This window comes from Heliangelus exortis, chromosome Z, assembly GCF_036169615.1.
Source record: "Heliangelus exortis chromosome Z, bHelExo1.hap1, whole genome shotgun sequence".
Taxonomy (NCBI): Eukaryota; Metazoa; Chordata; class Aves; order Apodiformes; family Trochilidae; genus Heliangelus; species Heliangelus exortis.
The window spans coordinates 28,343,749-28,357,669 of NC_092454.1; the positions used below are offsets into that span (position 1 = coordinate 28,343,749).

Here is a 13,921-nt window from a genome sequence, read left to right on the forward strand (position 1 = left end):
TCTTTACAGGTAATTAGTGCTACTTACCTGTCTTGTATGTGATACTGCATATTCAAGTCATTTATTATGAATGGATTCCTGAGTTTTGCATAGGCAACTGCTTTGTCCAGTGGAAAGCCTAAAATATTTATTAAGGCAAATGAATTAAAACTACAAGACACAACACCAGTAAATAGTTTGAAAACTTCATATTCAAGCTTTAGGGTACAACCAGAGAATTGATTTAAGATGCTTCCTCAGCTAGAGACACTTCATATTAGCTTAAGACAGTCAAGAAACTAAGCCTAATTTTAGGCTGTCTGTCTCCAGTTCCCTCCTCCTTATTCCATATGCCCTCCATTTCCATGGAACTAGAACTAAGACTTTCATTGCCTCTGGCCAAAAAAACTAAACTTCAGTCTACTCATCTTGGTTCATGGCCCAGCTCCAGGAAAAATCCTAAATTTTTCAAATAGCAGAGATATTTGAAACAAGTAGCCAGAGACCCAACACTCCCACTGAGAAAGCAGCATGCTTTCACAGTTACTGGAGCAAGGATTAGTTCACCACTGCCACTGACTCCACAAATATTTACCAATGAAACAGTTATTTTACATCCTGTCAGACAGGGCTTTCTCAAGCAATTAAAGCAGAATACTGTTTTTAGTAAAAACACTGTTTTAAAAAAGTAGTAAAAAGCCTTATTTTAAAAGCCTGGGTTTTAAAAGTTAGTTGTGTTCAAACTGGCTGAAGTATGCATATGTCAAAAATATTTATGGTATTATTAGAAGATTTACCTTTAGAATGAAAAGAAATGAGACAGTCACATAATGGCCAGTTTTCTACTGGCTCATTCAAAATAACATCCTCTTCAAATATTACCACAGTTATGTATTTAAACATGGAGAGGCGCTCAAGAATCTCCTTCATTGGTTTGGATTTAGATTTCTTAGCCATTGAACAAATCCCAACTGCAATTTGTCTTTCTGGTGGCTGAAGGGGAGGAGAAGAAAGCAACTATTTTTCAACTCTTATTTTCAGAGCACAACAGGGTTTTAGCTACACAACATTACAGCAGATATGATATTAAAATTAATGTACTACTTTAAATTTAGGTTTTAGTCAGGTAAATTGCTAGCAAGTAACAAAATGCAGCACAACAGCACACCAAACTGCATTTTTATGAAAAATGCCTCAAAAAAAAACCTGTTCAGTAGCTCTACACTACTTTTTGTGAGTATCGTATCAGGACAAAACACAGGATGAAAATCTAAGTCAGAAATGTCAAATCTAAATGAAATCATACTTACAGCTTACTCTGAAATTGACAAGCCATTAATTCTTAAGATATTTAATTTTTCTACATCTACTTAGTAGCCACAAGGCTTCTCATCTAATTATATAAAAACTAGTAAACCAGAAAATACTATTCTCAATTTCTGAGCTATCTTGTACATAGACAGTTTTCCTTTTCTTCTTTATAGTCTATATTTTCTTTCATGTTACAAACTTCTAAAAAATTCTTTCCCCTAGCAGTATTCCTATGTGTCACAGAAAACTTACTCCTCTGTCTAAAAAGAAACTAACCAAAATTCCCCCCAGAACAATGCTTTATTTCAATTTACTCTTATTTTAAGCCATGGCAAATTACTTTCTCTTGCTAACTAAAATGACTGAACTGAGCTGAGTTGCTAATCTTGCACTATTTTTCTGTATTTCCAAGTTACTTTTAACCATGGTGATACATCTTATTCACACTTCCTTGCACTTAAGCTTCTTCAGATATAGTTGTAATAAGTGAAAATTTAGTTTGACTGCTCCCTAAAGTGGTATCTTGCACACTGAAAAGAAGAGCAAAATAATGATAAAAAAATTATGTAACATGACTCATGTTATTAAAAAAATGACTCATGCCTAACAAAATCAACAGTTTGCCTTAAAAAAAAACAAACTGGTAACCACAGTGCTAACACAATTAAGAACTGTCTGCAAGGATAATAAACTAAGCTACAACTTAGTTTATTTGTTAATTTATTAGTTTCTCATTTAGTTTACTTATTAATTTAGCATGTACTTCTTTACACCAAGAAAAGGAAGAACTGAAAATATCAGATCTTAATGAAAACAAGTGAGACAAAAAAAAAAAAATGTTGAGTTTGTTCAAACTTAAAAATTAAAAGTTAACTACAGCAGTTAACTCCCATCTTTTGCTACTAATTAACCAAGTAAATAAAATGAAAGCTTATGCCATGAAGTTTATTCCCAGAACCCAAGTCAAGTCTGAAAAGCTGGTACATCAGCATCAGCTGCCCTGAAACTCTGCATTAAGGTCAAGAGCATCTACTTTGAAGTTCCAACAGACTTCTTTTGAAGCATGCTGCATTTCCAAACATAACTGGCAAATCATTATCCAAATCTGAACAACGTCTCAATTCAGAACACCACTTCAGTGTTAGACTTTTGTTGGCTAATGGCATTTAACAGAAAAATAATGCTAGAGAACATACAGAATAGTATACACATGCCCCTATAGTACATACAGAGTCATATTCTTCTTCCTCTTCTTCCCCAGGGTCATAGAAGTGTTCATAATCTGTAGGTCTAGCTGAATCCAGTAATTCTTCTCCATCTTCTCCACCCACAAAGAATCTAGGAGGATCATTCTCTGTTGCACTAACAGACATGGTTACAAGATCCAGAGAGATCTACGTAGAAACTGCAGCCACTTTGGCAGTTGTGATACTGGGCATGTTTCCCACTGGCTCAGGAACACAAAAGTCTCCTGCTCTTTGATACTGCATGTGCAGAGTTGCCACTGTGATGATGTTTGTCAGACACTGTTTAACTGGTATCATCTGCTCATTATTGGCTGGAGTTGCTGCTCCACAACAGGCTACTGCTTCCTGAGATAATACAAATTCTTAACCTAAAAGAAATATCCAAACAGTTAATAAACACACAAAAAAAACCCCAAAAAACAAAAAACAAACAAAAAAAAAACCCAACAAAAACACTTGATAAAGGCAGACAAATAAACCCTTATTTAGAAAAAGAATGTGAACATTTACATACCTCCAAGCAAAGCATCAGAAAAAAGCCCGTGCACACTATACACACTCTATACACACACTATGTGTAGAGCAGGGGGAATAATTTCAAGATATTTTCAAAGAGACATTTTAAAAACAGATCATATAATTCACAAAGTAAAAAACAGTCAAATGAATTTTTCCCTAACTTAAAAGTACAGAATATGTATTCTTTAGGAAAAAATAAAACAAAAAAAATTGTCTCAAATATCCACAGCATTTAACTTGCCACCCCTGTCATTCACTATTTTTCCCCAAAAGTCTTCTGATGAAATAGCAAACAGACCAAAATGCTAATGAAAACTATAAAGCCTTCGTTAGGATCGCTCTTAAATAGAATGCCATGATTTCAAAAACTGACTGAATCACCAAAATAAAAACAGAAGGTATGTGCCAGCTTGAAGTTTCCCTATTTATTTTTGACAAAGCTTTGCTTTATTTTTACAATGAAAAATTAATATTTATAATGGGGTGCACTGTCTTATGTAAAAAGTACTAAGCACTAATGCACCAGTGAAGTGAACACAACTTGTATTATTAACCAGACATGTGAAAATAAAATCTTGACCAAATAACTTGTAAAAAGAAAAAGAGGGTCAGATCTGTCTTCTTTAAATAGGTAAGTCTTCTTGCTGTAATTTGTGCATGACTTTATACCCTTTATTACAATACACTTATAACTACTTAAAAAATAAGAAGTTAATTGCTTAGAAGCTCACCTGATCAAATTATTTAGGTTGTTTATTAGTCAGATAAATACTAAGTGACAATGATGTCTCAAGAGAGCTGATTTTGTCTTTAAACATCTATCAAAATTACTTTGGCTGTTCTGCAAATGAAGTGAAGTAACAGTAAATTCCCAGTGGTGATCAACCATTCAGCTTCTTGTGAAAGAGGGTGGTAAACAGAGCAAAAGTCACCCAGAAAGAATGTCATGTCAGAGAGCAATAGGTTAAGCATGGGTAAACAATACGCATGTTTGTGACACAGGTGTTGGACCAACAGACACATATGAATTGTGGAGTGACAGCAGGGGATAAGAAAGACTAATTTCTTCAATGTTTTCTGAATTGATTTCTTAAATGCATTTGTTAGGTATCACTCTCCTTCAATACTGCTAAAGATTACTTTCTCTCATTATATGTAACTGCAGCCATTTGTTCTTCAAGAAACAAGAACAAAATGAAAGAAGTAGAAATGAGGTATTGAGCTAAACCATGAAAGGGTGATGAAAGCAAGCTTTCCAAATCCTCTTCTAGCAAGCTTCAGAAAGTCAGAGATTATTGCCAACATATACTGGCAACTAATACGTAATTTTGAAATGGTGTTAGAAAAAAAGATCTCAAAAAACCTATTAAAGCCAGAAAATGAAGTCTAACAGTTCCTTTTCTTCCCTTCAGCTTTTGAAAACCTAAGGCCTTCTTATAAAGTAGGAAAAGTACCACTTCAAGCATGTAAGCAGGAAGCAATGAAAATAAGTTTTTTAGGCTTTTTTTCTAACTATTCCTCTAGTGTACCTTGTGAGAACAGAAGCTGTCAACATTGTGTGCAATTATTGATTACTTATTTCATGAGGATCTCTGGCACTATGCGGTGTCTAACCTAAAGACTTAAGGAAAACCACAATTGTCTTAAAATAACTCAAGGATACAGCCTAAAAGGCTTAATTCCCTAACAAACTTACATGAAACTCAGGTGCTTCTCTACCTTCTCTTAACTTCAGAATCTGAAGAGTATTGATGTTATTCCACTGGGTGGAAAGCAGACGTGCAGCTACACTTGCAGAAAACAGACTTATACTCTGTCATACAGTCATATACTCTGCGTGGACTTAAATTATTTTCAGCAAGGTTAATTATATTGTTCACCCATCTAAAGCTGGATGAATTGCTAGATTGCCACCTCATGCTGGGAATCACTGAATTGCAAATAACTTGGTATTCTGACTGCTGATGGTTACCAGCTAATCTCCCAGATAGTAGATGCTGTCATTAGCACAAATTTGAGTAAGGATAAAATGAGTAAATCATATACTTTTTAGAACAAATATTTTCAGAGGTGGGAATTAAAAATATTTTCCTCCAAATGTTTTGGTTACTATACAAATTGATTAATTTCCTTTTCTGATGTGGTATGTGAAATAAATGGAGTCCAACAAAAGAGACATGGAAAACAAATTGGAGTATCTGCAACTACAGTGAACAACTCCCATTTTCATTCAAAAATGAAGACCACGTTTGGGTAAGACCACGGTTCTCCTTGTACACCAACGAGAATAATAAAAGACAGAGGAAGATGACAGAGCTGTCTTCCTGCCCCTGAAGGAATGCCCATGGGAGAAGCTTTTAACACATAGGGCCCTATGCACAACTCCATCTTGCTGCTCCTGGAGCAGGGAAGAGTCTTCCCTTTTCCTTTCTTCCATATTACAAAATGAGGACCAGCAGTAGCAATACAGGGAGAGAGATGGTCTATGTTAGATCCTCCATACTTGGTGCATGAGCATAAGCCTCATCCAACAGTGAAGATTAGAAATCACATGCATGCCTCAACCATGGAAAATTGCAACGTAAACAAGGAAAAAATCCCCAAAGCTTTGTGCTGGAATATTGCCTGACCTATTTCCAAAGAGATAGCATCAAAAATATCCAGGCAACAATCTCTTAAGTTGCAATGACCTTCCCATGTAAAACTATGTAGACCGTGTTCCCTTCAAACCTCAGCTGTTACACAAGCGTTTGCAGCTTACAGACAAAAAAAATCTCCGCTAGTTTTGAAAAACTAAGTGTTGTTTCTTAAAACAATTTCCAACAACACGTACGGCCTTTTCATTCCACCTATCCTAAAAATTTCTATTAATGACTAACACATGACATGCCTTAGCCCAAAAAAAAAAAAAAAAAGGGGGGGAGGGGGGCCGGGGAGAAAAAAATGGCTAAAGAAAACAGTAAATCTGCTGATTTTGCATTCTCTCATCCCAGTTTTTCCCTGATAAGTCAGATGCAAGCGAAAGCATTTCTAAGCCATGAATCATTCAGGGAAACTTCTGGACTGCCATTATCACAAAGCAGCTACAAAACACTTTGTGACATTTGAATTGGGGAATTTAACAAACAGGCAACTGTATAAGAAGCATCAAGTGGTTATCATCTGTTACGTTATTCAGTACATGTAAAATAACATTAAACCAACGAAACAGCCCACTCCCCTGTACTGTCTCCCCATATTGCTACTTTTAAAGTTTCATTTACTAGTGTTGCAGGAATGTTCAAACTGCACACATGACCAGTTTTCTCCAATTCAAATTATGTCATGAAAACAAAAATTAATTTAATAGCAATTTTTCAAGTAGTCTCAGTAAGATGACAAAAGCTTCCAACATCATCCTAAGTGCTCTTTATGGATGTGTAACACCCTTCTACAGATGATTTTAAAAAAAAATTGGTAGCACTTCATATTTACATGTGAAACTACCAAAAAGGCCCATACTCAAAACCAGCATTTTCTCAGATCTGACAGATGATTAGAAAGATAAAGGAGACAGTACAGGCAGGAGGTATAAAAATAAATGTTAAGACACAGAAGCTTCTGACGTGCACAGAAGTTCCACCACAATATGAGGAAGAATTTATTCACTGTAAGGGCCACGGAGCCCTGGAACAGCCTCCCCAGAGAGCTTATGTAGTCTCCTTCTCTGGAGACCTTCAAGATACAACTGGATGCATTTCTGAGCAACCTGTCCTAGTCTGGGTCCTGCTTTGACAGAGCACTTGGACTTGGTGATCATCAGGGGTTCCTTTCAACCCCTGACATTCTGAGATCCTGTGAAAGTGGGCTTTGGGAGCTTCACTGACACCAACACACCCCCTGGTGACTTTCTGTTATCTCTCTAGCTTTTTTCAAGCTATTCTCTCTTTCTCACTCTTTCTCCCTTTTCCTTCCCAAAATCACTAAGTACCACATTTTTTTCCAGGTTGTGCAGCTTGAACACAGATGTATTCTGACTTTCATAATCAATGTATGAGCCTTTATGATTGTGCAGTCTAAGCATTTAAAATAATCAAAATATTAACTTCTCTGAGTTATTCCTTCTATAATTCTAATCAAAGCTAATACCCAAATACATACCTTGAGTGTTTTTTCCACCTTAATCCAATCAAGGGGTATCTGATGATCAAGCATTTCCTCAGACAATAATATTTTAACCACTCTCCCCAGAAGGGCTAGGTCTGTGACAAGACTGGATCCAGTCACACCTAGGCTCCTCTCTGAGGAGAAGTTTAGAAAGAAAGGGGACCCAAACTGATTCTCTCTGAGTTGCTCAACCTAGATTTGCTCAACCTGCTTCAAAAGCAGCTGACTTCATGCACCCCACTCAGGAGCCTGCAGCCCACTCACTCTCCCCCTAGACTCTCCCAGGACTCTACCACAAACTTTGCCAGAGCATTCCAACACAGGAACAGCCACACCTGTTCTAGCTTCCTCCCCCCACACCAGAACCCTGCACCTTTTTGTCCCATCTAGACTCTCCAGCCCAATGTGTCCTCACCACTAGCTCTATGTTCTTGTCCCCATCTCTTCCATTATAGGCAGTGGGGTGAGATACTCTCCAATATCTGTTAGGAAGTGATGACATGACAAGAAACTCCAGAAAGAGAACACCAAAATAGCTTCTGTTTGTTACTTTCAGACCATCAACTTGCCAGACTGTCAGATGCAGAGACACAATCTATGCAAAATGACAACTGTGAACGTGCTGTGTTCCTTCTGTTTGAAGGAACATTTCAAATATTTTATACAGTGTTCCAAAAGCATTACAAGGAAGTACTCAATGCTTTGTTCCTCCACAAAAATTACAGGATCTGCAGTTCTAAAACAAACAACTCATATTTGAGTTTTGCTCTACTGGGACATGAAAAAAAAAAAGAATGAACAGAAGCTGTGAGTCTTCTTTGCCAGGTAACTGTTTGTATTGGCTTTATGTAGGAGGAGGTAGCTGTGGGCTGCAGGGCTGGCTTCTTTGAAAAAACACCAGAAGCTGTTCCAGGTCAAAGACAGTACCAACTGGCTCCAAGACAAACCTACTACTGTCCAGAGCTGTAGGTGAGCCTGTCAGCAATGCTGGTGATGCCCTTCCAATAATATATTTAAGAAAGGGTAAAAAGCTCTGCAAAGCAGCTGGGAGACAGTGAATGTGAAATGGCACTGCAGGCACCAATATCAGACAACAAAGAGGAGGAGGAGAGGCTCCATGTGCCAGAGATTCCCCTGCAGCACAAGGAAGATTCCATGTCAGAGTAGGCTGAAGGAAGCTGTAGCTCATGCTCCAGGAGGAAGCTGTGGGCCAAAGGTGAGGACCCGTGCAGGAGAATGTTTTAGGGCAGGTCCCCACAGGGGACCTACACTGAAGCAGTTTGTTCCTGGAGGCTGCACCCTTTGGAAAGGACCCATGCTGGCGCAGTTCATTAATAACTGCTTGTAGTGGTATCATGTAAGATTCTTACTCTAGTGCCCCAGTTAAGGGAGACATGATCCCTTCTCACTAGCACCCAGTGACAGGATGCCTGGGAATGGCATCAGGGGAGGTTCAGACTTAACATTAGGAAACATTTCTTTGCTAAGACGATGGTCAAACATTGGAACAGACTTCCTAAAGAGATGGCCAATGCCCCAAGCTTGTCAGTGTTTAAGAGGCATTTGGACAATATTCTTATGAACATTCTTGAACCCAGCACAGTGCAAATGTGTTTCCAGGGCAAAAAACTACTGCACTGTTACTTGCACCCCATCTTCAGCAATAAAGTATATATGCAGGTGCTTTTAGCCACACTTTTTTTAACTCAGTGGTTCTGACACATTGCTAATAAACAGAAGAAAAACAGACTTGCAACCACTAGGATAGGAAGGAATCATAGAATTATGTCACAGAATGGCTAGGATTAGAAGGGACCTTAAAAATCATCTTGAGCCAGCCCTCCTGCCATGGGCAGGGACATTTACCACTAGACCAGGTTGCTCATCCAACTTGGCCTTGAACACTGCCAGGGATGGAGCTTCCACAACTTCCCTGGGCAACATGTTCCAGTGTCTAAGCACCCTCATAGTAAAGAATTTCCCCTAATCTAAATCTCAGCTCTTCAAGTTTTAAACCCTTGTCCTCTCACTGCTCATCCATGCATAAAAGTCCTACCCCAGCTTTTTTGTAGGCCCCCTTCAGACACTGGAAAGCTGATTGTCACCTCGGAGCCTTTATTTTTTGCAGACTGAACCCCAGTTTCCTCAGCCTGTCCTCATAAAAGAAGTGTTCAAGCCCTCTGACCATTTTTGTGGCTCTCTTCAGGACGCACCCAAGGAGCTCTACATCCTTCTTATGCTGGGGGCTCCTGGACAAAGTACTCCAGGTGGGGTCTCACTACTGGAACAGTATGTCTCCATTCAGCTGTTCTAACCACTAGGCCACCATAATCTAGTTTCACTTCCCCCATACACCACTAGTTTTCTTTAAAGGGGGTCACTGGGTTTCTTTTTACAGAGGAAGGCCCACTGTTCCAGGTTCCAAGCAGAAGGCTTGGAATAATGTGCATAATTTTACCTGTGAGGCATCAACACTCTGAGCAACAGGAACACAGAATTACTCGCCTTACTGGCATTTTCGACCAGAAAACACTCAGTTTTGCTTATAGGAGCACTTACATTTCTTGAAATGTTATATATCACTACGCTAGACAAAAAACTGCAGTTTGCCTAAATCGTCTCTCAGGAATCTGAATTATTTTCCAGGAACTGTGCCACCTAAATGTTTGTGCCTAAAGCAGGATTTTGATTTGACCCTACATATTACAATATCTTAACCCAGGGAACTAAGCCTTCAAAGAGCTGCACTGTGCTATGTGAACCAGGATTCTAATAAGAAGCCAGCTTTGCAGCAAGGTAAAGACCTGCCCTTTAGGTTGTTAATGAATGAGATTTTATAGTCTTAGAGCAAAACTGTTACAGTTTTGGAACAGTAATTACTTGGCTGATCTCCCCATGTGAGCTTTCCTTCCTAGTAATTATACAGTTAATTAAGAAAAACATTTCCAGTGATTTAGAATTAACAATCTTAAAGTGAAGTACCTTTCCCTTGACAGATTCTTTGCTCACAGAATTTACTTTTACCCCAATATCTCACCAGCAGAAATGTGCCTTTTCAGCACATGTAATGACATCTGCTAAAACTTTGGAGTTTTAGCCCCAAACACTACACTATCATGGGGCATCTTTCAACTCTTTAGAAGCCAGAATGTCAGTTGCAAAATGAACCATTCTCATCCTTTAAAGGAAGTGTGAGAACAGTCTTAAAAGTTTAGAAATAACTTTCTGCTAAATATCATTGCCTTCCCTTCAAGATACAAAGAAAGTATTTTTTAAAAACTGGCAACCACTGCTTCAAATTGTCATCTGGTGTTAGAGGTGCCTCCTGCACAACCACAGAACAGATAACCTTCACATTCACTAACTTCCACTGTCCTTTCTAAATCAAGCCTTGTCAAACACACAAATACATAAAGACATTAATCTTTGTGAAGAGCTTGAATCTTGCAAGAAAGGCTGGCTTCTGAACTTTTAAAGATCCCACTCATAGATGTTGAAACAGCTTATTCATATTCTCACACAGGACTTCTTACTTCAGCTTTGCAGAAAAGAGAAAGTTTTTGCAAAAAGTTCTCTTATAAAGAGTATTACTACAGTCAGCCTCTGGAGCCCTGATCTGTTCTAACCACAACTGCCAGGTCAATGAAATTTGCTTTCACAGAAAGAATAAGGCATGTTGAACAAAAGAAGAAACATATTACATTAGTCAAATATTTATGCCAAAGCCCATTTTACATAGCAAAAATAGTTTCGTTATTTGTTGAATCAAAGCTTGTTGATAGATTTAGTTGCCTCTCATCATTTATAACCATGCAAGAGTTCACAACAACATAGGAAGATTTTATGGGAATACTGATAGCCAAGACAAAATACAGATATTTGGCTTGTCACTATTGTAAAAAAGAGATGCAGAAAGGATGAAGAAAAGATGGAAATGAAGCAGCTTTAATAGATGAATGGAAACAACACGTACAAAGAACGATACAATACTCAAACAATGGTAAAGAGTAGCTTTTCAGCTTAGGAAAACAGATGCAAGTGGTTTGAATGAGAAAGGAAAATGCTTTCCATTATCACAACCTTTATCACAACCATTTCACTGTGGTTGAGATACTGATCTCCCCCAGTCTTTCTAATTGTGTGAGCAGAGTTGCTCAGTAAAAAAACCAGCTGGCAGTCAACAATAACTTTCAAAACCCTGATGTTTTCAAAACTTATCAATGCTCATTAAAGTTCCCAGGTTTCGGGAAAACACCACAAAACCAGAGAGAAATGTTGCATAGGCCACTCTATACCTCTCTTCCACATCAGATGCTGACAGGTTATTTTCTGCTTATTACATGTAATTAATTCTCAGCTCTTGGACTGCTGCTGCTTTTCTCTCTTAGCTTGATTACAATGTAGATAGCAATCTCCCCTGACCCAGGTAGTTTTACATTGAATTTATCACGAGTCTTTGGAATTTTAACAGAATATCCCAAATCGAGCAGTTTAAGAAACCCCACCCCGCCCTCCACATAAAGCGATCACACACACCCCAGCCCCGCTCCCACACCCTGCTTAGGAACACCTTTCACCCCCTGTATTCCTGTGTACTAAAAAGCTTCACCTGCTTTTCTGACAGGATAGCACACTGCAAACTCAAGCTACTGCTGTTCCAGAAATACTATTTCCGAGAACAAGATAAACTACAAAATCAACTAAGAAGTTAGATGTACTTATTGGCCACGCACCCCAACTTTTGCTGATGACTGCCGCTTACGGAGCAGCACGTTAGAGGTCTACAGCAAAGTCCAGACGGGCTCTGCTCATCTTGCCCTTAGGTACTGCGACCCAACCCGACCAAGCGACTCCCACCTCAGGAGGCAGCTGCCCACTGACTCCGCTCCTCTCCTCACGGGACGGCACGGCCGCAGCGGACTCCACCGCACCGAGCCCCGCGGCGGCCGGGGAGAGCAGGGGCAGCGGGCTACCGGGCACCCCCCCTCTGCCCGCTACCAGGGGACCCGCAGCACCACGGCGGGGACGGCCGCAGGGCTCCTCATGCGAGATGGGAGCGGCAGTGCCGGGCGGTTCCCAGGCCGCAGCCCGAAGGGGGTGACGCGACTCACGGCAAGCCGCCACCCTCCGTCTAAAAAGGGGGTGCGGTCGGCGGGGCCGATCCAGCGAGCGTCCTCCACATCCTCTGGGCCGGCTGGGGAGTGGCGGAGGGGAAGGAGGGGACCCCGAGAGGCACTACCAGAGAAGCCACCTCACCTACGCTTGGCGCCTCCCGCGCCCTCGCGTCCTATTGAGAAAGTCCCGCCGCCATCTGACACCTCGCGGCGCGGCCCGGCCCGGCCCGGCCCACTCCCTTCAGCGGCCCGGCCCCGGCCCCACCCCCTCTCCAGTCACTTCCGGGGGCACCACATAAGTCCCGAGGTGCAAGGGCCGCCGCTACACTCACCCGGCTGGGCAGAGGCCGGACTAGCGGCCTGCGGGCCCGGCGACCGCTTATGCCGATACCTCTCCTGGAGCAGGTGCGTGCCCAAGGCCCCGGAGACTCTACACGGAGCTCGACGAACCGACTGCCTCGGAGCGGAGCGGAGAGGGTGGGGCGGGACGACGGGGACGGGAAGGAGGAAAAAGATCGCAGCGACGCCTCTTGGCGCATGCGTGAGACTCGCCACGCCCACACGTGTACGTCTGTCCCTGTCGGGGCGTCTGTCTGTCTCCCTCTCTGTCCTTCCCGGTGTGTCTATCTGTCTGTCCCTCCGGGGGTCCGCGTTGCCAGGGGCGGGAGTAAAGCTGTGTGCGGCCCTGGTGCTGTAGCATCGGCGGAGTGGGAGATGCTGAGAGCAGGCGGGATCCCCTCCGGGGAGGTACGGCTGATGCCTCGGATTATCGTACCCCCATCGTCCCGTCCCCAGATAGTATCAGTCCCGCAGGGGCCGTGCCTGCCCACCGGTCTTGTGCTCACACGTGTGGTGTGTTCGCAGTAAATGGTAAGGGGATACTCGCCAGGTGATGTTTAGGGGTCGGGGCAGTGGTTTAACGTAACCTGCCTGTGCCTCTAAGGCAGCAGTGCTGCCATTTGCAGTAGGGTTTCCATCCTGATTGAGGCTTGTGTGTGAATGCTGTCGGAAACCTATCATGTGTTGCCAAGGATGAAGGTGGAGGTATCTAAGAAGTAAAGGTGTTCTGAAATAGTGGGGGTTTCTGTCAAAAACAGCTGAAGCTTTCAAAAGTCAGGGAGGGATGTCTGGTGTGAGACCATCCTTGTACAAGTTCTTGGAAGCATGCACTTTGGTTAAAAAAGATGTACACCAGACTCCGTGGCCACTGTTTCTGATAGGAACTGCAGGTAGAGATAGGGGAAGTATTCAAAAGCAGGGCTTAAGTTAGAGTTCTGTGGTAATGGTTGAGATTGTGAGTGGGCAAAAATGGGCATTAAAAAGTAAAATAATTAAGTGTTACTAGGTATGATTATTTTGGCTAACACACTGAAATAAGAAGAGCCCTGGTTACATGGGCGTTTCATTCTCTCTGGTGAAATACTTTCCTTGACGGTACAGCAGTGTATTATTTTCCAGCTTCAAAGATGTTCACTGATTTCTGATTGTAAAACTCTGGTTTTTACAGACTACCAGATCTGTTATGAGTAATGATGGAATAGTATATGAATTATAAAATCATACTATTGTTTTGGTTAGAAAAGATCAGCATGAACCTACAACTGC

General features: G+C 41.2%; 1 protein-coding gene across 20 annotated transcripts in view; it reads right to left on the minus strand.

The window, feature by feature from the left end:
- The window catches only part of PPIP5K2 (diphosphoinositol pentakisphosphate kinase 2), a 54,930-nt gene extending 42,143 nt beyond the window's left edge, over positions 1-12,787 (minus strand). For 9 of the 20 annotated variants that reach the window (XR_011723243.1, XM_071730762.1, XM_071730759.1 and 6 more), the window contains exons 1-4: positions 12,459-12,568; positions 2,520-2,905; positions 777-972; positions 28-118 (exon numbers count right to left, since the gene is read on the minus strand). Coding sequence is in view for 19 of the 20 variants with exons in the window: in XM_071730762.1 (XP_071586863.1) it covers positions 28-118; positions 777-972; positions 2,520-2,663 (431 nt within the window). In the remaining variant the exon portion in view is untranslated. Of the gene's footprint in view, positions 1-27; positions 119-776; positions 973-2,519; positions 2,906-7,196; positions 7,335-12,059; positions 12,400-12,458; positions 12,569-12,648 lie in introns of those variants that run through there. The other 11 variants (XM_071730761.1, XM_071730760.1, XM_071730757.1 and 8 more) reach the window with 6 other exon arrangements.
- Positions 12,788-13,921: the final 1,134 nt, after the last annotated feature.